The 26377-nt window shown below is 41.6% G+C and overlaps 1 protein-coding gene across 7 annotated transcripts in view; it reads right to left on the reverse strand.

The window, feature by feature from the left end:
• Positions 1–26037, reverse strand: part of mettl27 (methyltransferase like 27) — a 62727-nt gene extending 36690 nt beyond the window's left edge. For 2 of the 7 annotated variants that reach the window (XR_013889283.1, XR_013889282.1), the window contains exons 1-6: positions 24829–25520; positions 15853–15973; positions 14267–14395; positions 8620–8755; positions 6098–6190; positions 2534–2731 (exon numbers count right to left, since the gene is read on the reverse strand). Coding sequence is in view for 5 of the 7 variants with exons in the window: in XM_080210528.1 (XP_080066654.1) it covers positions 4488–4714; positions 6098–6190; positions 8620–8755; positions 14267–14395; positions 15853–15972 (705 nt within the window). In the remaining 2 variants the exon portion in view is untranslated. The other 5 variants (XM_080210531.1, XM_080210528.1, XM_080210527.1 and 2 more) reach the window with 5 other exon arrangements.
• Positions 26038–26377: the final 340 nt, after the last annotated feature.

Raw genomic sequence — 26377 nt, forward strand, 5'->3', positions numbered from 1 at the left:
CAAGCCGCCCTTCAGGGTATTAATGTAATTCCTTCACTTGCAGTACATGAGGAATCTTTTGCCTGACTTTGAGGTTTTCACATAGTTCCATTAGGTTCTGGTGTTCGCTTCAGTGCACTTGTTTCAGTCTTCCTAACACCGCTAATTAAGTTTGGAAATTCTGTCCTGAATTCTTTTGGTTTTTCTTGGTTTTCAAATTCATTTATTTTGTGAAATGAATTGTAAATCTGTCTTAACAATGAACAATTTGGTTTTTAATAACAAAGTTTCTGTAATTTCTCTTCCACTGCTCTGGCTGAATACCTTCTGGACCATAGAGTTGCATGGCCAGAAGCTGAAGGACGTTTTGCTTTAGCCACTGTTCTGTGTTGGAAAGAACTGAAACTACATCAGCAGTGTCCAATTTAAAATTTGTTTCACATTTGTTGACCATATGGCAGTACTCCGATAGTTCCCATTTGGTCCTGTAATTTCTCCCAAGACTGGCACTTTATTGTCTTTTCTCCATCTTCAGTTTCTCAAATGCTAAATGTTTTAATTGGTTTCTCCTTAAATTTGTGTGTTAAGAACTTCTTGTTTCAGCATGCAAATTTAAAAACCCTCTCCTCTGACTTTTTGACAGAGCATTCTTTATGCTGATGCAGCTTTTTCCTGCCACAGCAAGGACACCGAGTTTGGCTATCATGGCCTCTTCACTGTTTCCCTGTTTTGGAGTAGATCACGGCTATTTCTATGTCCCAAAAAATACATTCTCAGTGCTTTCCTCCTCAAGATCTGTCATCTTGAATAAATAGCCGATTGTGCTTTCAACATTTCTGCCTGCTTTGTTAATTGTACAGCCGTAAATAAGGTTACATCCTCTCTCAACTGTAGAAAATCTGATAAAGTCTCCTCTAAGACTCCTACAACAATGTGATCCAGAATTAAGTCATCTTTCAGGGCTTCATATTTGCAATTTGCTAATTGATATAAAGAGTTAATGAGAGCATTCATGTTTTTTCCTGGTTGTTGGGTATGTTTATTTAACTTCAGCTTTTTGATGATATTATTCCTTCTAAGGTTGCAATGTGTATCAAATGCTTTTAGAACTTCTTTGTATTTTTCCATCTTATCATTTATCCTTTGTCAGGCTGTTACACTGTGCCAAAGGCAATGGTACAGGCAGAGAAGGGTCCTCAGTTGCTCCTTGCTCGCCTTCTCTGCTAATCCCAAAGCTTTCTGTACCTGCTAGTCCTGTGACGCCACTTCTTAGTTTGATCAGGCTTTCCATATGATCAAAGAACTCTGGTCAGAGTAAGATTTGCTCTATGGCTTTTCTTTAGTCTAGTCGATCTTCAGGTTCTGTCAATTTTTTTGCATGCTGTCCTTTGCCCGCAGTGGTTTCTCTTGCTGCTTTTTTCAGTCACTAGTCTCTTTGTCCTTTTTTGTTATCTTTTCCACTGTCACCATCTGGATATACTGAGAAAGCTCTATACTCTAGAAAGGAGAAGACTATGAACAGCCCTAATGGAGCCCAATAGACGGACAAGCAGAAACTGTTGCCACTTTTGCATGAATCTAGAAAAATGGGGTACGGACAGGACTGCTTTGGACATAATCAGTAATTAGGTGCAAACTGTGCTTGATACTTAACTTCTTTTCTTAAGTGAAATTATGGGTCAAACTAATTTGCACTTCGCTAAATGTAAGATGTCCATGAATCAGAGAATGAAGTAGTACGAACAATGATCAACAAGTCGGTGGGAACAGAGCCATTTTGTTTTCAATTATCTGGGAAGGCGCATATCTAAAGTTAAGCTAAAAATGTGAAGCTGAAAAGAAAAAAACTCTCCTCACAATCCTTCTGGAAAAATTGTCAAATAGTCTGACTTATCTGTTTGAATAAATACATTGCAGTAGTGAGTGATTTCAAATTGAACATTGTGCAAATTATTTTATGGAACTACACATCTGATTGATTTTAATTTGAATCACGCAAAAGAGGGAAACGAGTATTTTCGATCACCACACTGTGCAAACTCATTTTTTAAACTGGGGCAGCTCGGTAGCACAGTGGTTAGCACTCCTGCTTGACAGCTCCAGGGTCCTGGATTTGATTCCCAGCTCAGGTCACTGTCTGTGTGGAGATTGGACATTCTCCTCGCGTTTGCATGGGTTTCCTCTGGGCACTCCGGTTTCCTCCCACAGTCCAAAGATGTGCGGGTTAGGTTGATTGGCCATGCTAAGAAATTGCCCCTTAGTATCCAGGGATGCATAGGTTAGAGGGATTAGTGGGTATAATATGTAGGGATATGGGGGTAGGGCCTGGGTGGGATTGTGTTTGGTGCAGACTCGATGGGCTGAAGGGCCTCTTTCTGCACTGTAGGGTCCCATGATTCATTCATTCAATTGATTGATTTATATTTTATTTTTGATTGTGCATGTTCAATGTGAAATGAAATTAAAGACCTAGGAAATTGCAGCATAAAGTGCCCAGACAACCCTTCAAATTTACTCTGCCTTTTAATAAGATCATGGCTGATCTTTTACTTACCTTCCTTCACTGTTCAAATATCCCTTGTTTTCCTTCGTGTCCAAAGATCTGTCAATCTCTGCCTTGAATATACTTAGTGGTTGAACATTCACAGCTTTCCGAAATCCCCGCTCCAAAATTACAACCACTGAGGGAAGACATTTTGGAGCAAGAGAGGGCAGCTCCATGCCATAGCTGCTGGAGGCTCAGAATACAAAACTGTAAAATAAGATTACAGTAATCTCAGAATCAAAGTATATTACTTGCATCTTCTGTGATTAAAGGGCCATGAAATGGGAAACAGGTGTAAATTTGCTTTGGCCCAACGGCCTCCCAAAATGGCATTAATGATTTTTAATCATGGAAACCAGATTGTCAGTGGCCCTACAAAATTGAAGCAAAGTCACGCTCCAATTCTTCCATGCCTTGGCAACACAGCCGGAAATCTGTACATCTCAACTGAGTGCAAGGTAATTCATTTTAAATGATTTTCAGAGCATCACCTGAGTTGTGCCTATAACTGTTTGCGGAAGTACATCAAAACAACAGTAATGACTGCAGTGTTAAATTTGCCTAGTGCCAATTCACTGCTACCTGAACCTTAACAATTTTGAAATGTGTGTTACTTTCCTTTACAGATATCTGATACTTATCTGTTCCTGGTTTTACTTACAGTGTAATTGTTGGGTGGAATTGAGGTCCTGGATTCACATCCAGTTTACAAAGAGTTCATATTATTAGAGGTACAATTTCAAAATTGGCAACCTCAGGACTGAAGCCATGCCAGATTTCAGATCTTGCCGAATTTCAGGTCAGACGGTTTGGGCCAAATTCAAGTCATGTAGGGTCAAGAGTCACTTGGAGTGCTGAAACAGATAGGCAGCTAACCAAGGGGATAACTATTCAATTACCACACTTGTTACTCAATGCATCACTTAGCTAAATTGTCCAGGTAGGTTTAAATTTTACTTAAAGTTGATATGTGGCACATTCTAAAAACGTCTGGTTTTTGGCCAACTCTGATTTTTGGATGACCAGATTTGGGACACAGTATGGTAATTATCTTCTATTATTTTAAACAGTAATGGCTGATTCAGTTGATTTTGATAAGTTGGATGATCCCTTCCTTTAATATAAAACCTAATGACAATCAAATATCCCATTTTGGTGTTTAACAGTTGCCGTTAGCGTATTAGGAACTAAATGCTCAAATAGGAACTTGAAACCTGCAAGTGTTACTTTCCTGGTTTATAATTAATAACCGGCCTCTAATGCTAGCTAACACAGGATGCAGGATGATACCAAGAGAAGAACCCCAAGCACCTGTGAAAGTTAGGCTCATAAGGAATCACAGAGTTTACTATAAGCACCAGTGTCAGGACAGTGGAAATATTTTATGCATTGGCAGTGTCAGATTTCATAATTATTAAATATTTGGGACTATTTGGAATTCTCCTATTTTAATTGGATGGGCAAATTAAGATTGGGTCGAAATGCTCTTCTTGCTCTGTTCTACTGCTTCTGTCTTTGAATTTGCAATAACTAACAATACTATATCACGTTTCAGCTTGATGATCCTTTATCTGAACACTTTTTGCAATATTAATTCAATTTCTCTCCACAGTTGCTGCCTTACCTACTAAATATCCAGAGTATTTTCTGTTTTTATAAATACTATTCCAACTATGTCATCATCAGTACTTAACAAGTACATTTATTACTTTTTCCATTTGCAATTTAACTTTCCATTCCAATTCAAAAACATTAATGACTACTATTCTGATGTAAGCAATCAGCCTGCTGATGCAATGAAATTTAAATTTTTATTAGCGACTAATTTTGCTGCCAACAATCCTATATTTTATACACAAATCCAAATGGTCAGTCAGAATCAAACTCCCTATGAATCAGATACTCATCTGTGATGAAGCTACAGAACCTTAATGAAGAATTGTCTTCATAATTCTCAGTCATTTTAATCCTGACTCCTTGATTTTTGGTACGTATAGATTATCCCAGAGATGTACTTAGATTCTTGTTCAGCTTCATGTACAGATGTTGCTTTTTCCCAATGTTTTATTTCTTGCACCCTTACTCTTTCCCATAAGTTTTGCTGCTCCATTTCTTCTATTACAATCTCTAACTGTTTCTTGTAGAGTTGATTTGAGGAGTTGGTTCGGGTGGTCATGCATATAAAGCCCCCTGAAGAACAGAGAACAAGGTTATATGCTTAAATTGTCTGAATGTTATGTAAAATTTATGTTCAAGTAATTTACAAATTTCAAGCTGTCCTGAAAATATTTTCTTGATTTTCCCCAAAGCATTCATTAATTGGCATTAAAAGATACACAAATATGAAAATAGAAACAAACTTCTGAGATTGAAAGTACAGATTGGAATTTAAAAAAAAAATAGATTTCCTGATGACTTAGTGATTTTGTTGGAAAAAGATGCCTATATGGGAAAGCTAAAATAAGAAGGGAGATGTCACAAGTTCAAATTTTGTTCAAAGTCCGGATGGCAATCCAGTCCACTATGATGGTGTGCTGAAACATAATGGTCTTATTCACGAATTAACTCATATTCCGGAAGAAAAATGAAGAAGGAAGGCACAGTGATGGTTGATCATCTGGGGGACTTCAAAATGTGTTACAGTTGCTAACATGAGTGAGATGGAAATGATGTTGATGAGGTTAGCTCCCAGTAGTAATGAAGCTTAGGAAGGTTTGTTTTATAGGAAATTAAGGCAGTTGGGCATACTACTTGTAAGGAGGTGCAATGGGTTCCTCTATGGATCCTTCAGGGAACTGCAAGAGACACATGGGTAAAGTTACTCAAAGGGGATTCAAATTTGGGACAGCAGAGCAGAAAGGCAGAAGAATAATAAGGCAGAAAGTGGGCTTCTGGACGAAAAAGATAAGCATGTTATCCCAAATAAAAGCAAATTACTGCGGATGCTGGAATATGAAACCAAAAGAGAAAATGCCGGAAAATCTCAGTAGGTCTGGCAGCGTCTGTAAGGAGAGAAAAGAGCTGACATTTCGAGTCCAGATGACCCTTTATCAAAGCTGATGTTATTCCAAATATCTGCCAGTTTCTGTCTTTAGATTGATACTTTACCAGAAACTAAATCAAACTGATTCACTCTAGTCAGCTTGATACCTCAGCATTGTGTCCAATGGGTAGCCACCATTAGCAAGTCCCCTCAATTAGCTCTGTATTCTAAGTCACCAGATACCATATCCATTTCTCTTCCAATGCAAATGGTATTTTAACACTAATATATAAATGTTATAATTTTGAACACAATGAAAAGAGGGTTGATATCAGTACAGCACTATGCCTAGTAACCTTGCTCACATTGATGCATTACTTGGGATTGTAGTTAATGACCAATTTAACAATACCTACTGTCTGTTCAATGGCCTGTTCACAATATGGAAATTTAGTCCAAGTGAAGTCAAATATTTGCTGGATGTTGAACATTAATATGCCCCTCCTCTTTACTCGGCCAATACCAACTTAGTTTATAATCATCTTGTATTGCACTTTTTGGTTTTAGGAAATGACCTGAAATTTTCTTACCTGGCTTGGTAACTCGATGGAGTTCAGGAAGAATGGTATGTGGAACCTGCCCTTCGCTTAATGCCCCAACAATCACAACAACATCATAAGTACCTGAAACAGGATTTAAGATGATAAATTCAGATCTGTAAAATTTGGCTTTACACTAGTGAGCAAATATTTAAAAAAAAATTTTATGGATATGGGTGTCACTGACTAGGCCAGCATTTATTGTCCATTCCTGTGTGAGAAGACTAGTTTTGCATTCGAAATCAGAGGGTAGAACACTGTGGGACTATGTGATGTAGGAAGTGCTTCATATTGAATGTCAGTTTTTCACTCCCTTATGAATGGATTATTAAAGTAAGCCATGCTTTAAGCCCATTATTTCATTGTGATTTCTGTTTGACTGAATTATTGAGTGATATCATAAACCCAACTCATTTTTAATTTTCTTAGCTTCTTCACAGTCAATGCTTCTTAATATTAAACGAATTGCTCTCGCCAGAAGCACTAGTCTAATGTCTTATGATTGACAAGTGTAATAGAAAAAAATTTAAATGGTACTGTTATACCAGCCACAAAATGCATCTATTATAAGGCGTCTGGACTTAAGCTTGACTTGTACCTCAAGCAAGTAGCTAATCTTCATGTGTAACCTTAGACCGCAAGTTTCAGTAGGCTTCTTGATCACAAAAGGCATCACAGGGAGTCAAATCTAATGCCACTTGACAATTACATTGGCCCAATGCCACTAACTGATCTTTCCATTGCACAGTTTATTACCAAGAAAGCACTCCAACTGCTGCCCTGGACAGACTGGGAATCGAATCCGAGTGTTGATAGTGATCAATCTACTTTATTTCATGCCTTCTACAAAGAACATGAAAATAGGATTAGGCCATTTGGCCCTTCAAACCTTCTCCACAATCCAATAAGATCAAATGGAATATAATGTGGATAAATGTGAAGTTTACACTTTGGTGGCAAAAACAGGAAGAGAGATTATTTGAATCGTGGCAGTTTAGGAAAAGGAAAAGTGCAACATAACCTGGGTCTCATGATGGAATAGTGGCTGAAGGTTGGCATGCAGGTAGTGAAGAAAGCTAATGGCATGCTAGCCTTCATAGCAAGAGGATTTGAATATGGGAGCAAGGATGTCTTGCTGAAGTTATACAGGACCTTGGTGAGGCCACACATTGAATATTGTATGCAGTTTTGGTCTCCTAGTCTGAGGAAGGACATTCTTGCTATTGAGGGAATCCAGCAAAGGTTCACCAGACTGATTCTGAAATGGCACGACTGACATAAGAGAGATTGGATTGACTGGGCTTGCACTCATTGGAATTTAGAAGAATAAGAGGGGATCTTATCTGATTTGATTTGTTACTGTCACATTTATTTTTATACAGTGAAAAGCATTGTTTCATGCACGCTATACAAACAAAGCATATCTTACTTAGGGAAGGAAAGGAGTGAATGCAGAATGTAGTGTTACAGTCATAGCTAGGGTGTAAAGAAATATCACTTAAATGTGAGGTAGGTCCATTCAGAAGTCTGATGGCAGCAGGAAAGAAACTGTTTTTGAGTCAGTTGGTATGTGATCGCAAACTTTTGTATCTTTTTCCCAATGGAAGCAGGTGTAAGAGAGTATGCCCAGGGTGTGTGGGGTCCTTGATTATGCTGGTTGCTTTTCCGAGGCCGTGGGAAGTGTAGACAGTGTCAATGGATGGAAGGCTGGTTCGCATGAAGGATTGGGCTTCATTCACTACCCTTTGTAGTTTCTTGCAGTCTCGGACAGAGCAGGAGCCATATCAAGCTGTGATACAATCAGGAAGAATGCTTTCTAAGGTGCATCTGTAGAAGTTGGTGAGAGTTGTATCAGACATGCCAAATTTCCTTACTCTCCTGAGAAAGTAGAGGTTTTGGTAGGCTTTCTTAACCGTAGCATCCACATGGAGGGACCAGGATAGGCTGGTGATCTGAGCACCTAAAAACTTGAAGCTTTCATAGAAACACATAAAATCCTGATGGGACTGGATAGGCTAGTTGCGGGAAGAATGTTCCCGATGTTGAGGAAATCCACAGCTAGGGGTCACAGTTTAAGAATAAGGGGCAAGTCATTCAGGACTGACATAAGCAAGAATTTCTTCACTCAGAGAGTTGTGAACATGTGGAATTCTCTACCATAGAAAACTGTTGGGGCCAGTTTGTTAGATATGTTCAAGCAGGAGCTGGACATGGCTGTTGTGGCTAAAGGGATCAAGGGGTATGGAGAGAAAGCAGGAATGGGATAACTGAAAGTGTATGGTCAGCCATGATCATATTTAATGGTGGTGCTGGTTCAAAGGGCTGAATGGCCTACTCCTGCATTTATTTTCTATGTTTCTATGCTTTAATTATGCCCTGAGAACACTGAAAAATGGCAATGTATTTAACTTGAGCAACAATTAGAAAAGAATAACTCATACTTCTTAAAAAAACAAAGATCAAAATAATTGGAAGTCTCAGACAGGAATGTGTGACTTTCGTTATTCAGTTACCTGAAGATGCTGGAAGCAACTCTGTATCCAAAATACATTTCTGGAGGGTTTGGTACACTGATTTAGACCGTGCTAATTCCAACATTCCTTCACTGCCATCCACTCCATGAAAGTTACAAAATCCAAGTCTCTGCAGCTAGACAAAAATAAATAAGTTTTTGTGACACAAATGACTTGTACCAAACTGCAATGTTTTAATTTACGCATGATGAATTAAGAACGTAAGAACATAAGAAATAGCAGGAGTAGGCCATCTAGCCCCTCGAGCCTGCCCCACCATTCAATAAGATCATGGCTGATCTGAAGTGGATCAGTTCCACTTACCCGCCTGCTCCCCATAATCCTTATTTCCCTTATCGATCAGAACTCTTTCGACCCGTGACTTAAACATATTCATCGAGGTAGCCTCCACCACTTCAATGGGCAGAGAATTCCAGAGATTCACTACCCTCTGAGAAAAGAAGTTCCTCCTCAACTCTGTTCTAAACTGACCCCCTCCCCCTTATTTTGAGGCTGTGCCCTCTAGTTCTGGTTTCCTTTCTAATTGGAAAGAATCTCTCTGCCTCTACCCTATCTAGCCCCTTCACTACCTTATATGTCTCTATAAGATCACCCCTCAGCCTTCTAAACTCCACCGAGTACAGGCCCAATCTACTCAATCTCTCCTCATAAGCTAACCTCTGCAACTCCGGTATCAACCTGGTGAATCTTCTTTGTACTCCCTCCAAGGCCAATATATCCTTTCGCAAATGAGGGGACCAAAATTGCACAGAGTACTCTAGCTGCGGTCTCACCAGTGCCTTGTACAGTTGCAGCAAGATCGCCCTGCTTTTATATTCTATCTCCCTCGTGATAAAGGCCAACATTCCATTCGCCTTCTTGATCACCTGCTGCACTTGCAGACTGAGTTTTTGCGATTCATGCACAAGGACCCCCAGGTCCCTCTGCACAGTAGCATGTTGTAATTTTTCACCATTTAAATAATATTCCATTTTACTATTATTTCTTCCAAAGTGGATAACCTCACATTTGCCAATGTTATACTCCATCTGCCATATCCTTGCCCACTCACTCAGCCTATCCAAATCTCTCTGCAGACTTTCCGCGTCCTCCACGCAATTCGCTTTTCCACTCATCTTCGTGTCATCAGTAAACTTTGTTATCATACACTCAGTCCCCTCCTCCAGATCGTCTATGTATATGATAAACAGTTGAGGCCCCAGCACCAGTCCCTGCGGCATGTCACTAGTCACCAACTGCCAACCAGAAAAGCACCCATTTATTCCAACTTTCTGCTTCCTGTTAGATAGCCAATCCTCAGTCCACGCTAACACTTTACCCCCAACTCTGTGTACCCTAATCTTCTGCAGCAACCTTTTGTGAGGCACCTTACCAAACACCTTCTGGAAATCTAAAAACACCACATCCACTGGTTCCCCTCTGTCAACTGCTCTAATCACATCTTCAGAAAAATTCAGTAATTCGTCAAACACGACTTCCCCTTCATAAATCCATGCTGCGTCTGCTTGATCGAACCATTCTTTTCCAAGTGTCCTGCTATTTCTTCTTTAATGATGGATTCCAGCATTTTCCCAATTATGGACATTAAGCTAACCGGCCTGTAGTTACCCGCCTTTTGTCTACTTCCTTTTTTAAACAGTGGCATAACAGCAGCTGTTTTCCAATCAACCGGCACTTCCCCAGAATCCAGCGAATTTTGATAAATAACTACTAACGCATCTGCTATTACTTCTGCCATTTCTCTCAGTACCCTGAGATGCATTCCATCTGGGCCAGGGGACTTGTCTACCTTCAGTCCCATTAGTCTACCAAGCACTACCTCTTTAGTAACAGTAATTGTATTAAGGACCTCACTTCCTACCAACCCTCGATCGTTAATATTAAGCTATTTGTGTCCTCCACCATGAAGACCAACACAAAAAACTTAAAGTCTCAGCCATTTCCTCATTTCCACTATTAAATCCCCCCTCTCGTCCTCCAAGGGTCCAACATTCACTCTAGCCACTCTCTTCCTTTTCATATATTTGTAAAAACTTTTACTATCATTTTTTATATTTTGAGCTAGTTTAGTTTCATAATCTATCTTTCCTTTCTTTATCGCTTTCTTAGTCATTCTTTGTAGTTTTTTAAAGCTTTCCCAATCTTTTAATTCCCCACTATTTTTGGCCACTCTGTACGCATCAATTTTTAATTTAATGCTCGTCTTTATTTCCTTTGTTATCCATGGCTGGTTATCCCTTTTCTTACAGTCCTTCTTTATCACCGGAATATATTTTTGCTGAGTACTGAAAAAAGTTTCCTTAAAAATCTTCCACTGTTCCTCAGCTGTCCTACCAACCAATCTGCACTCCCAGTCTACATTAGGGCCAATTCTGCCCTCATCCAGTTGTACTCTCCTCTGTTCAAGCAGAGGACACTGGTTTGGGACCCTACTTTCTCACCCTCCATCTGTACCAGAAATTCGACCATATATTAGAGCAGATATTTGACATCCTGCTACCTGATTAGATAAAAAAGGTGCATTTATATATAGCATCTTCCGTGACTTCATGCCCCAGTTTTTCACATCCAATTAAGTACTTTTGGAGAGTAATCACTGTTATAATGCAGGAAATGCAGTAACTTGTTTTCACACAACAAAGTCAAAAGTGGTATTTGCCAAAACAGAGAAAGTTAAATGTCTTTTTTTTCAGTGGTACTGTGTAGTGTGTGTGCTGCATCACATCAGAAAATTCATAATTAGTTCTGTTCCGTCTAGTATACAAGATTTTACACATGGTTGAAGTACGCAGCAGAAGAAATAGCTAATGTCACAGGTCTGATCTGTAAATAACTAAGTTGCTTCATGTGTGATTTCCAATGGAGAAAGCATACAAATCTCACAATTCAGTTAAAAATGGAAGGGCTCAAGTGACATGAAACACTGAAGTAAAATGCCCTAATTTTGTACAAGCGGACTTGGCTTTCTACGTTAAATGGTGTAAACTGTGCTCCACTAAATGAAGTATGTTCTGAACTATTAATTGAGTTGAATAATATTATAAGACCCTAGTCAGACCACACTTGGAGTACTGTGCTCAGTTCTGGTTGCCTCATTACAGGAGGGATGTGGAAGCTATTGAAAGGGTGCAGAGGAGATTTACAAGGATGTTGCCTGGATTGGGCGGCATGCCTTATGAGGATAGGTTGAGGGAGCTCGGTCTTTTCTCCTTGGAGAGATGAAGGATGAGAGGTGACCTGATAGAGGTGTATAAGATGTTGAGAAGTATCAATTGGGTGGATTCTCAGAGGCTTTTTCCCATGAAATGTTTGCTACGAGGGGAGTAGGTAGAGAGACGTCAGGGGTAAGTTTTTCACCCAGAGGGTGGTGGGTGAGTGGAACTGGCCGCCGTCGGTGGTGGTGGAGGCAAATTCGATAGGGTCTTTTAAGAGACTTCTGGATGAGTACGTGGAACTTAATAGGATTGAGGGCTACAGGTAAGCCTAGTAGGTAGGGATATGATCGGTGCAACTTGTGGGCCGAAGGGCCTGTTTGTGCTGTAGTTTTTCTATGTTCTATCATTAAGTAATTAAACAAAATGGAGGAGTGAACCAGGATGTCACTGAGGGTGTAGTCCCTGCAGAATGCTGATGGTGATTGATACATTTTGTGGTAGCATTGTTCTGGAGTTGGAGAAAATAGCAGATGCGATGGGCGTGCAGAAACTGAGAGAATGAGATGGAGTCCTTACAAGGACTAGGGTGTTAGGAGCTGTAGTTGAGGTAGCAGTGGGAATCGATGAGTTTATAATTAACATTGGTTGTCAATCTATCACGGGAAATGGTTAGCATCTCTCACCCCCCAACTGTTGGGGGGCTAGTGGTCTGACTCTGCTGAAGTGAAGGGGGTGGTCTTGGGACCCCCCAAAGGTTTGCCCCCCCCCCACCCCCGGCACTGGCACCCTATTAGTGCCAGCCTGTTCTCTCCGGCACTCCAAAGGGGCAAAGTGCCCATATCCAAGGGGCACCTTGGCACTGCCCACTAGACATCAGGCAGCACCAAGGGGGTAGTGCTTATAGGGGTGAGGCAATTAGAGGTGGGGAAACCCGCTGCCACTCTGCGTGGGGATCAAAGATGACAGGAAGCAGGACAATGATCGTGGTGGGCTGGGGGTGGGGGAAGGTTGGGACTGCTGAGTGGGGGGGGGGGGGTTTACTGGAGATTGGGACCATCTGGGATGGTGGGTGGTCGAGGCTAGCCCAGGAATAGGAGGAAGTGTGCGATCGGGTCGGGGGGGCATCTGCACTGCGGGTGTCAGCGATTGAGCTGACCAGCAAACCAGAGGCTGACAGTTCAGGGCCACTGTGCACGTGCAGAGACCTGCTGGTTGTGTGAATAGGCCCTGCCCAGTGTGAACAGGTCCTGTCTCCTGAAATTTCATGATAATCACACTGGTGACCTCTGCATTGCACAGAGTGTGGGTGATTCCAGTGTGAACTCCCACCGAAAAAAAAGCATCATCTACCAGTTTTCCTGCAAATTCGACACTTAGAAATCAGTGAAAAATGTATAGCACAGAAGAGACCATATCAGGGGCATTTCTTCCAAAAAGTTATATGTTTCACTGATGCCCTAAGTGCTAGGCAATTCACACAACTGATTTTCAACTTCTTGTGTGGGAATCTTTCTGAAAATAATAATGCACTCCTGTTCAAAAAAGTGCACCACTCAAAAGTTGTGCTTTCATTGGAGAATTATTTGTATAATCGTACAATGAATTATATTTACATAGTGCCTTTATTGTAGAAAAAACCCATCTACTTCTAAGGAGTGCAATAAGAAAAATTAAGGGACCTTAAGATTAGTGACTAAAAGAGATTTAAATGAAGAAAATAAGATGGACAGGTTCAGGGATGGAATTGCAGAATATAGGGACTATAACATTCAAGGCAATGCCACTAACATAGGAGTAAAAGGAATGGAGAAAGAGTTGAAAGAATTCAGAGTTCTTGTAGGACAGGTGGTGGTTATGGAAATAGGGAAACTAGAAGTGATTGAAGGATTCAAGAATTCTGAAATCAATGATTTGATGTACTTTATGCCAACTTACTGTGTTTACCCCAGTCTAACACCGGCATCTCCACATAATATGCATGAGTACAGGGATGATGGTCAGGGCCGTTGTACACCGATTAAAAGGGTATGTTATACGTATATATGAAATGACAGGCATGTGAAGGATAAAATCGTTATGGAAGGAACAGATAACAATTGGCCAAGAATACTAATTTGACTGCAAATTTTTTGTAGAAAGGATGGAAAGGCATGGATGGGGTTGTCATCAGAAGGGTGGCAGAGGAAGGATGGAATGGCATGGGGATAGTTTGGGAGGGGTGGATGCAATGATGTAATTGGTTGAGTATACTCATTTTAATGCTATTGGTTTCTGCCAATATGCTAATAAATCAGAAAATTGATGCCTCAGGGACCTTTCCTGTCATTTGAGTGCCTCAACTTGAAAACTTGTGATCTATATTACAGGTTTAACATTGAAAATCAGAAGCAACCAGGTGACACATAAAGGAAGATTAAAAAACACCAAAATGTGGTAAGAATTAAAGAACTGCTCCCTAATAATGTAGCAACCTGTGTAGTGACTAATCCTGTTCCACAGGCTACATCCAGGACCAGAGCTTGGTCACGGTCTTCTGGCATTACTGCTGCTAGAGTTTCTGCAACCAAGACAGGAGCACGATAATCCAGAAGCATCACATCCTGCAGCAGAAACAATTGAAAAAACAGCCAGTTCAGATGAAGGTAGTAATTCAGTTTATGTATTCTCAGCCTTTCAGAACATCTGTCCATTATGACAGCTATCTATTTCTTAAATAATTTGAGTCCTGGTCATAACCATCTGTCCCAGTAACTGATTTCTGTTATTCCATTCTATGAATACGTTTTTATCTGCCCAAGATGTGTCCTTCATACAACAAAAATTGGGATTTTCCATTTTTTATATTTACTTTTTCTATCCTGCTACTCATCTTATAAAACTAAAAGGTTCCTGTAACTATCCTTCTTGGCACAGGATGAGATCACATGGAATGCCATATACAGTTTTGGTCTCCTTAATACGGAAGGATACACTTGCCTTAGGGGGAGCAAAAGTTCACTAGGTTAATTCCTGGGATGAATGGATTGTCCTATGAGAGATTGAGTGAACTGTGCCTATATGTTACAGAGTTTAGAAAAGCGAGAGGGGATCTCTGAAACATGAAATTCTTAAGGGCCTCGAAAGGGTAGATACTGGGAGGATGTTTTCCCTAAGTGGAGAATTTGTAAGTAGAGATCAAAGTCTCAAAATAAAGGGTTGGCCTTTTAGGATTAGATTAGATTTTGGTTTGATTTATTATTGTCGCGTGTATTAATAAACAGTGAAAAGTATTGTTTCTAGAGCACTATACAGACAAAGTATACCATAGATAAGGAGAAGGTGCAGAATTACAGAATTACATTCATAGCTAGGGTGTAAAGAAAGATCAACTTAACGAGGTAGGGCCTTTCAAAAGTCTGATGGCAGCAGAGAAGAAGCTGTTCTTAAGTCAGCTGGTACGTAACGTCAGACTTTTGCATCTTTCTTCCAAAGGAAGAAGGTGGAAGAGAATATGTCTGAGGTTCCTGGGGTCCTTTATTGCTGGTTGCTTTTCCCAAGGCAGTAGGAACTGTAGACAGCATCATTGAGTGGAAGGCTGGTTTGCATGATGGACTGGGCTTTGTTCACGACCCTTTATAGTTTTTTTGAGGTCTTAGAGCAGGAGCCATACAAAGCTGTGATGCATCCAGAAAGAATGCTTTCTACGATGCATCTGTAAAAGTTGGTGAGAGTCGCAGCAGACCAGCCAAATTTCCTTAGTCTTCTGAGAAAGTAAATGCGTTGGCGGGTTTTCTTAATTATAGCGTCAACATAGGACTAAGATGAGGAGCAAATATATCATTGAAAATGTTGTGAATCATTAGAATTCTCTATTACTGGGAGTGTTGGATACCCAGTCATTGAGTATAAAGGAATCAGAGATAAATGGAAAGTATGGGATGTTGAAGCTAAAAGATTACCCATGATCTTATAGTATGGTGAAGCAGGCTCAAGGGACTAAATGGCCAAATCCTGCCCATATGTTTTGTTTTTATGATTCCTTTTCTTGAAAAGCCACACAATTCCCTTGTTACATTACCTGTTCATAGAGTTCAGACCAACTATCGTAAAAGGACATTTTGTTTTCAGTTGTGGATGTTTTATGAGCGGTGAGAACAGTTCTCTGAATATCTGCAAATGTTCTTGGATTGGCTGCCATTCTGGAGAAAAAGACAGAGAGCTGCTCAGAAACTATTCCTTCATTTCACTTCTCACAAATCCTTTTTGATTTGATTTATTATTGCCACATATATTAGCATACAGTGAAAAGTAGTGTTTCTTGAGCGTGTACAGAATTGAGCAGCAATTTAATTTCATTTATGCTCCACAGAAAAACTAATAAAAATTGAAAGCAAACAATAAGGCTCAAATCCACAATTGTCTCCATAACAGTCTGGATTTATATAAAATGAAAAATAAACAAACAGAAAAAAATGTGTATATATGATATGGAACATAAATAATTTTGTAGTGCAAACTAAATATAAGCAAATATTGTACATTTCAACATACTGTGGCAAATCAATGATTGCTAACAGCAAATTGACTACTTTTAAAGTATTTTTAAAATTTATTTCTTTGTGTCACAAATAGGCTTACATTAACACCACAATGGGGTTAATGTGAAAATCCTCTAGTCGCCACACTTTGGCACCTGTTCGGGAACACAGAGGGAGAATAATAGTATGGCCAATGCACCTAACCAACACATGTTTCAGACTGTGGTTGGAAATTGGAGCACCCGAAGGAAACCCATGCAGACACAGGAAGAACGTGCAAACTCCATTCAATGAACCAAGCTGGAAACTGAACCTGGGTCTCTGGCGCTGTAAGGCAGTGGTGCTAACCACTTTGCTACCATGCTACTTTAGACATAACCTAAGCATTTTGAGAAGCATGACATGATCCAGGACAATGTAATTCACTTGATTGGCATCCCTTCCACAAATATTCATTCCTCCACCATTGATGAATAATGGCAACAGTGTGTACTATCTACAAGATGCACTACAGGAACTTACCAAGGCTATTCGGGCAGCAACTTCCAAATGCATGACCACTGGGGCATAGTAGCAATGTGGGCGGTGCAGTTACACAGTGTAACTAGTGGGTGGCATGGTAGCACAGTGTGGGTGCTATGGTAGCACAGTGGTTAGAACATAAGAATGTAAAACCTTGGAGCAGGAGTAGGCCATCTGGACCCTCGGGCCTGCTCCGCCATTCAGTAAGATCATGACTGATCTTTTTGTGGACTCAGCTCGACTTACCCGCCTACTCACCATCGCCCTTAATTCCTTTACTGTTCAAAAATTTATCTATCCTTGCCTTAAAAACGTTCGATGATTTAGCTTCAACTGCTTCACTGGGCAGGGAATTCCACAGATTCACAACACTTTGGGTGAAGAAGCTCCTCCTCAACTCAGCTCTAAATCTGCTTCCCCTTATTTTGAGGCCATGTCCCCTAGTTCTAGTTTCACCTGCCAGTGGAAACAACTTCCCTGCTTCTATCTTATCTATTCCCTTCACAATCTTATATGTCTTTATAAGATCTCCCCTCATTCTTCTGAACTCCAATGAGCGTAGCCCCAGTCTACTAAGTCTCTCCTCACAAGCTAACCCTCTCAACTACAGAATCAACCTAGTGAATCTCCTCAGCACCCTCTCCAGTGCCAGTATATCATTTCTCAAGTAAACCAAAACTATGCACAGTACTCTTCTGTGGTCTCACCAGTTCCTTATATAGCTGCAACATAGCCTCGCTGTTTTTAAACTTCATTCCTCTAGCAACGAAGGACAAAATTCCATTTGCCTTCTTAATTAGCTGCTGCACTTGCAAACCAACTTTTTGTGATTCATGCACTGATCCCTCTGCACAGCAGCATCCTGCAATTTTTTTACCATTTAGCACTGCTGCTTCACAATGCCAGGGACCAGGATTTGATTCCTAGCTTGGGTCACTATCTGTGTGGAGTTTGCACGTTCTCCTGTGTCTGTGTGGGTTTCTCCCGGGTGTTCCAGTTTCCTCACACATTCTGAAAGATGTGCTGGCTAGTTGCATTGACCCAAACAAGTGCCGGACTGTGGTGACTAGGGGAATTTCACAGTAACTTCATTGCAATGTTAACGTAAGCCTTACTTGTGGCTAACAAATAAATAAACCACTACCATCCAGAAGGCCCAAGACAGCAGACACATCTGAATACTACCACCTGGAAGTTCCCCTCCAAACCACTCACCATCCTGACTTAGAGCAATATCGCCGTTACTTCACTGTTGCTGTCAAAATCCTCAAACTCCCGGACAGCACATTGAGTGTACCTACACCATATGGACTGCAATGGTTCAGGAAGGCAGCTCACCACTATCTTCTCAAGGGTAATTCGGGATGGGCAAGAAATGCTGGTTTAGCCAGTAACACCCACATAAATGAATAAACTAAAGAATTCAAAATAACAAATTCTAAGAAATGATGCAATACAGAAAGAATTGGAACTGAACTGAACAAAGTAATACTGGATAAAATCACAAAAATGCAACTTAACGTAGCTTGGATGAGCAGATAAAATGATTAACAACATAATGATAACGACTTCAAAGCAGAATGAATAAAAAAGGAACAGCACGAGCAAATTGTTTGGACAGCATCATGGCTGTATTAGAGGCAAGACGTTCAGTTTGGTGGAGGCAGTTATTTACCTCCAACTGCAAAACTTTATTTGCACTCAACATTTTTTTTCGTGAAAATCACACAGCCTACCCATTAATTTTCTTTAAGAAATTTAAAATGATACCAAATTTGTTTTTTTTTACAATTCTTTCAAATGGGTCTCATTCAGAGCTCTCTTATCTAGTAAAGTTCTCCCAAAAATCAGATTAACATGAAATGAAAAAAAGCCAGTCAGCCTCTACAAATAAAGGTAAAGTCACCATAGTCCCAGATGACCATAGGCTGCTCTCCTTTTGAGGGGGAGACTGACTGGCGATGATTTTAACCTGAGGAGCACCATATCTCAGATGAAGGCAAGGTTGAGAAGGCAGGCCTTCATGAATAACTTCAGCCAATATGGGAACTGAACGCACACTGCTGGTGTTGCTCTGCATCATAGAAAATAAAAGTCTTTTTTATTCTCACAATACCAGGTTAAAGTCCAACAGGTTTATTTGGTATCAAATACCACTAGCTTTTGGGGCTCTGCCCATCGCGCCTTAAATTTATGCCCCCTAGTAAGTGACTCTTCCACCCTGGGAAAAAGCTTCTGACTATCCAGACTGTCCATGACCGTCATAATCTCATAGACTTCTATCAGGTCGCTCCTCAAACTCCATCATTCCAGTGAGAACAAACCAAATTTCTCCAAACTCTTTTCATAGTTAATGTCTTCCATACCAGGCACATCCTGGTAAATCTTTTCTGTACCTTTTACCAAAATCTCCAAATCCTTCTGGTAGTGTGACGACCAGAATTGAACAATATGGGCCCGATTTTATCATTTTCATTCTAAGTGCTGAATTTGGGCACAATTCAGATCCACTGAAATCTGCTTTCAGGTGCTCCCATACGCACTTAGCATTAAAAAAATTGTGGGTCTGAATTGTGCTGTGGGCAGGGCTTATCGCACCTGAAGCAATCGGAGCTCTGAACTGCGCATATACAGAGAGGAAAAGAAGTTTGAAAATCGCACTCCTGTCACGTTGCTCCCAGGTTGTAAAAAAGGAGATAAAGCGGTCCCGGAGCAAAAAATGGGAGCGATGATCCCCACAGATATCACCCCCACCCTTACAACATAACTTTCTCTCTTATCCACCCATCACCCCCTGCTACCTAGACCGATCGCGACCCTCTGCCCCCTTTCCCCCCCCCCAACGATTGCCTGCAAAGTGACAGTGGACCCCTCTGCCCCTGCCACCCAGAGATCCATCTGGTCTCCCTCCCAGTATATTTCACATACTCACAGCCGAGTACTTTAACAGTTTCATTAATTAAGTGTATGTGCAGTATTATAGCCTCCCTCCTCCTCCCCCACAAGACAACACTCTGGCCACCCTCCTCCCTGTCCCCAACCCCTCCCCTCCCCTCCAACGCCAGGCAATGATCTGTTCTCTCTACCCCCCATCCAGAGATACTTCTGACGCTCCTCCCCCCCCCCCACCGAGAATGATCTGGCCTCCCTCCCCCATCTCAGCAGAGAATGATCTGGCCTGCCTCCCTCCCCTCTCACCATCGATCTGAATCAGAGAGCCGTTGGAATCTATGAACTTACCTCTTCAGCAGCTGGAGCTCCCGAAACAGATCTTTGCTGAACAGGTCTGTTTTGTGCTGAAGCAGGACGTGCGAACCCGATGGGAAAGGGGGAAATGTTTGCAAATGCATTTAAATTGCCTTTGTCCATTTTGGGTGCAAATTGGATTGCGGCCATTTTCGGGACTTCGTAAAGTGGGCATCTCTGCAGTCGCGGGCGTTGGTCACGTTAATGGCCTTGCGCCCAGCTTCACCAAGTTTTTGCGCCTGTTTTATGCAATGGTAAAATCGGGCCCTATATTTCAAGTACAGCCTAACTAAGGTTCTACAGAGCTGCAATTTGACTTGCCAGTTTCTAAACTTAATGCCCCAGCCAATGAAGGCAAACATGCCGCATGCCTTCTTGACTACCTTCTCCACTTGCATTGCCACTTCAGTGAGCTGTGTACCTGTACACTCAGATCCCTCTGCCTATCAATGTTCTTAAGGGTTCTGTCATTTGCTATATATTTCCTATCTTTATTAGACCTTCCAAAATGCATTACCTCACATTTGTCCGGATTAAACTCCATCTGCCATCTCTCTGCCCAAGTCACTCATCAATCTGTTTCCTGCTGTGTCCTCCGACAGGCCTCATCACTATCTGCAAATCCACCAACCTTTGTGTCGTCCGCAATATTACTAATCAAACCAGTTACATTTTCCTCTAAATCATTTATATATATTACAAACAGCAAAGTCCCAGCACTGATCCCTGAGGAACGCCACTAGTCATGATGTGGAGATGCTGGCATTGGACTGGGGTAACACAGTAAGAAGTCTCACAACACCAGGTTAAAGTCCAACAAGTTTATTTGATAGTAAACCCAGTTTACGATCAAATTTACTATCAAATAAACTTGTTGGACTTTAACCTGGTGTTGTGAGACTTCTTACTGTGAATGCCACTAGTCACAGCCCTTCATTCCAGAGTTTCAAAAGATTGTCATTTCCTGCCAAACTATGCCTTTTGTAATGACGAGTGAGTAGCTCATTGCCTGCTGAACTGCACCAGAAATCCACAAAACTCAGGCAACGAGTTTCATGCAGGTGCCAAAACTTGGAATAAGCTGGGTAAAGACAAAATGATGAGCAAGGAGCCAAGGACCTCCAAGAGGGGAAAAAACCTACCATTTCCACCAGGTGGCATGGTGATTAGCATTGCTGCCTTACTAGGGACCTGGGTTTGATTCCAACCTTGGGTGACACTCTATGGCATTCACACGTTCTCCATGTACCTTGATGGGTTTCAATCGCAACTGATCGTGCACCAACAATGCTGGGTGTCAATCAGGCTTTGTTGCACTTCGTAGAAGTGATCCTGAATTCTCCTCCTTTGTCAATTGCCACTGTTATCCACCAAGTGCTAGCGAGCAAGGTTATTGACTTATATAGTGACAGTTGTCTAGATTGTCAATTCAATTTGTGCCAGAGCTCTGCAACATCTCTTGTTCGAATCATTATTCAGTGAGCTTGATGCTGTCTATGGTGAACTAATCCTTCATGCAGACGTGAGATGGTTAAGCTGAGGAAAAGTCCTCCAGAGATTTTTAGATTTGCTCCCTGAAATTGTCACCTTTTTTAAAACAAGAAAAAATGAAGTATACAGTGAGCCGTTTTGTGTGGTTGCCAGGCTTGACATTTCTTACAGACATAAATGTAAAATTGAACAAACTGAATTGTGAACTGCAGGGGAGGAACAGAGACTTGTCAGACATGATCAGTGCAGTGAATGCGTTCTAGTTGAAATTGGACCTGTGGGGGTTCTCTCAGTTAAAGAACAAAATTACTGAGCACTTCCCAAATCTGGAGAAAATCTAACAAGTCAAACAAAGATTCCACTCAAACAAATTCTGTGAACACTTGAACAAATTGGAAAAGGAATTAAGGGATGGTTTTAGGAAGTAAACAATTGGAACAAATAATTAGGTTTGTTTCGAATTCTTTTCTTCAAATGGACATTGAAAAACTGACAGCAAACTTTTATCAGATGTTTGTATGAAGCAGTGGACTTCACATGAATACTCATCACACAAAATGACAGAGCTGAAAGCTAGGTCAAGGGACAAAGACTTTGGGGACATGTAAACAGACAGAAGTACCCTCTTCTGACATCCTGCATACTCAAGAAGACCTCCTTTGGTTCCAGACACGTGAGATGACTTTTTCCCAGATGAAAAGCATTAAGTCCAACTCTTGCACTTGTCACACAGATTGTCCAGGTTGGACTGAGAGAGATTGGCCGTCTCAAACTATGACCCAGACTTCACAGCACATACAGGTTGTGTGCAAGCACTGGTGTCACACTAAGAATAGGTGACTGTAGTGCATAGCATAATTTTTTGGGGGAGGGGTTTAGTAAAGTTGAATTTTTAAGAGTAAATCTTGTGCTGCATTTAGATTCTAAAAGTGATGTTGTGCATAAAAGGTCTGGAGGCCACTGATCTATATGAATGATTTGGATGTGGGGACTAAAGGTAATGTTTTCAAATTTCCTCATGACGTAAAACTAGATAGGAATATGAGTTTTGGGGAGGTTGCAGAGGCTCCAAAGGGATTTAGACAGGCTAACTTAAGTGGGCAAGAACATGGCAGGTGCAGTATAATGTGAAAAAATATGGGCAGGGGTTCTTCCAAAAGATTCTAAGTCCCCAATTTGTGTGAAAATGGGAATAACTCTCACTGACTTTTTTAGCGGGATTTTCAGATTGAATCTCCCATACTCTGAGTACTGCAAAGTGCTTTAGTGGGATTCCCACCCAAAAGACCAGCAGCATAGCGCTGACTGGGCCACTGCACATGCGCTGATTTCCCTCCCCGGGTAGCCAGCTCTGATCACTGTCCACCCTCCCTCTGCCTGCCATTCTTTTGCAGAGTGACAACCCCCATCAATCACCTTCCCCAATAGGGCCTGCCCCCTTGGCACTGCCCAGTGGGCCCTTGAGCAGTGCCAGAGGCCAGATTGCCACTGCCAAAGGTGCACCTCCCTTACACCCGACCTCTTGGGGGGACCGCCCTGGCCTCTTTTCCCTCTAGCGGGGGTCGAGCAGTTGTAAACCCTGTTGGAGTGAACCACTCTTGGCAGGGCAGGGGAGATGAAGTTGTCCATTTTGCTGGCTAAAATAGAAATACAGAGAATTTTTTTTAAATAGTGAGAGATTGGAAAGAGTTGACGCTCAAAGGGTGTCCCTAATCATGAGTCACTAAAAGCCAACACACAGCTGCAATTAGAAAGGCAAATGGTATGTTGGCTTTCAGTGCAAGGGAATTTGAGTACAGAATAAAGACATCTTGCTGCATTGTATAGAGCCTTGATGAGACTGTACCCAGAGTATCACAAACAGTTTGCTCCCTTATTCGAGGAAGGATATACTTGCCATAGATGGAGGGCAACAAAGGTTCTGATCCCTGGAATTATCCCTTGAGATGAGATCAAGGACACTGAGCCGTTTTGATGACTAAGAAGCAATATCGTTCAAAAATATAAAATCCTTACAGGGCTTGACAAGGTAGATACAGGATGATTCCCCTGGCTGGGACGATGGTCTGGAACCAGGGCATGTAATCTTAGAATAAGGGAGAGCATTTATGAGTGAAATGAGGAATCAATTTACTCAGAAGGTGGTATGTCTTTGGAATTCTTTACCCCAGATGGTTGTGGGCACTCTGTCATTGAGCCTGCTCCAAACATAGATTGGCAGATTTCTAGAAAATAAAGTCATAGAATCATAGAGGTTTACAGCATGAAAACAGGCCCTTCAGCCCAACTTGTCCATGCTGCCCTTTTTTTAAAAGATAATTTTTTTTCTACAATAGGATGACCAGAATTGAACACAGTATTCCAAGTGTGGTCTTACCAATGTCTTGAACAACTTCAACAAGATATTCCAACTCCTGTATTTAATGCTCTGACCAATGAAACCAAGCATGATGAATGACTTCTTCACCACTTTGTCCACCTGTATCTCCACTTTCAAGGAGCTATGAAAGTATACCTCTAGATTTCTTTGTTTTGTAACTCTCCCCAATGCCCTACAATTAAATGATATCAAGGATTATGGGGATAGTGCAGGAAAATGACATTGAGGTAGCTCAGCCATTATGTAGTTGAATATCAGACCATCCTCGAGGGGCCAAATGGCTTACTCTTGCTTCTCAGATCTGACTAAGGATCATACTGACTTCAAATGTCAGTTCTATTCTCTCTCCACAGATGCTCAGATCTGCTGAGTTTCTCCAGCACTTTTTATTTTTGCCCTACATTCTAATGCTTAGCAGGTTCCCATCTCGCTTTCTTCATTTCCTCTCTTCCACCACATTCAGCCATTTTGTAAGGACTGCTTCTTTCTTGCTCAGTCAGGAGCTTTTCTCTCTGGCACGCACCCCACTCTTTCCATACAAGGGCCTTCTGTCCCACCAGCCCCATTCAGTAAGGGCCTTTTCTCTCTACGACCTCCACAAACCCAGGAGTTTCTTTCCCACTTAGTGGACTACTCCCAGTCCCTTTCTCCAGCTCAATGAAGGGCCTGATTTTCCTGCAAAAGCCTCTGTCACTCGCGTTGCCTTTCAAATGCCGGGGTCAGGCGCGCGGCTCCAACCGCCGCTCGTGCTGCCTTTCAAATGCCGGGGTCAGGCGCGCGGCTCTAACCGCCGCTCGCGCTGCCTTTCAAATGCCGGGGTCAGGCGCGCGGCTCTAACCGCCGTTCGGAGCTACCCCTTGCCCCAGGTCGTCATTACCTATTTGGAGTGCATCAAAGTTCTTCGCGACCATTCCGTGTACTTCCGCATTCTATCGCTGGAGGAGAAACACCGACACTTCATAAATGGCTAATAACCACTACGCAAAGTGAGTGCGAATCTGCTTCAGAAACAAATTGTCATTTAATGCAACCTTAGCCTCAAAGTAACGTGTGCAGCGTAGAGCTTCCGTTCTCTGCCGCTGTCAATTCTAGGATCTCTTTGAACTGCGTCCGATGGTAAAACTTTTCCAGAAATCGCCCTCAATGCAGTGATATATCGAGAACCGAAACTCCAAAATGGGGCTGTTTCATTATCTTTGTATCTCAGCAGCCCTTCTGTTAGGAAAAACCTCGATCTTTTCCTGAACAATGTGCTAGTATACACAGACCACAGGAGAGAAAAGCTGTTGATTCAGAGTGAGAGATAGTTTAAAGGAAAAATCCCGAGAATTAGAGCCAGTGCTGGCATCCAAACCATCGGTTGCAACAGATCCTTTGGAGTCACGGCCTCCTGCACCGTAGGGATTCTATGATTTTGAGGATTACCTGTTTAACAAGACACCAAAAAAAACTGGAAAGTCTCAGCACGTCCGACAGCGTTGTGGGGTAACATTGGCTTTATTCGTTCTCAGACCTGCTGAGATTTTACAGCATTTTCTGGTTTTGTTTCAGATTCCAGCATCCACGGTATTTTGCTTTTACCTGTTTAATGATGATTAAGTAGATTACAGCTAATCGCCATGGATTCATAAGGGGTTGTCAGCCCAACTTCATTGTGGGAAGTGACATGGTGAACGTAGTTCGGAAAGCCACGTGACTTGGCTTGAATTCTCACCGTAAAATTAAGTGGTGTGGATTCAAATGCCACCTTGGAATGGACAAAATTTGGGGAAGTACTGAGTAGCTTTCAATCTCAATTCACTCAGGAGCCTGATCATTATATGCTTGCATGGTCAGGAAAAGGCCCATACATAGACATGGCCATGCATGCCACAGTGTCCATTTTATCTGAAATCTTTTACTTAGTTATGACATTCAAGGGTGTAAATTTTTTTTTTGGCTCAACATCATTTGTTGCTCCTATAAATGGACACTGAATTCTCAATGATCAACAATACATCTTTCTTACCCAGTATTTAAACAACAGCATGATCTTGAGATTATATAAAACTTTCGTGTAATCCTATAATCTCTGAGAATATTAACTAGTTACTGGGTAAAAGGTAGTTAGCTCATTTGATTCTGTATTTTGCTGAGGCGGGAGGTGGGGGGCGGGGGGGGGGGGGGAGTGGAATCAGGGGATAGGAAATCATGGGTCGTTGTACTTCTCTTGTTTCCAGGCTCATTACCCCACTCCTTCTCCACAGCTTCTGTTGAGCATCTTTGTGATGCGCTTTGGGTCCTGTAATATAGAATAGTGCAGCAAATAAGGTGTAATTCAGCCCATCAAGCCTGCCCCAGTTCTTTTGAAGAGAAAGCCAATCTGTTCTGCCACACATTTGCTCCCTCCCTACCACCACTCTTCTTTTGAACTTTTTTTTCCAAGT

This window comes from Carcharhinus amblyrhynchos, chromosome 23 (assembly GCF_965287045.1).
Source record: "Carcharhinus amblyrhynchos chromosome 23, sCarAmb.v2.hapA, whole genome shotgun sequence".
Lineage (NCBI taxonomy): Eukaryota > Metazoa > Chordata > Chondrichthyes > Carcharhiniformes > Carcharhinidae > Carcharhinus > Carcharhinus amblyrhynchos.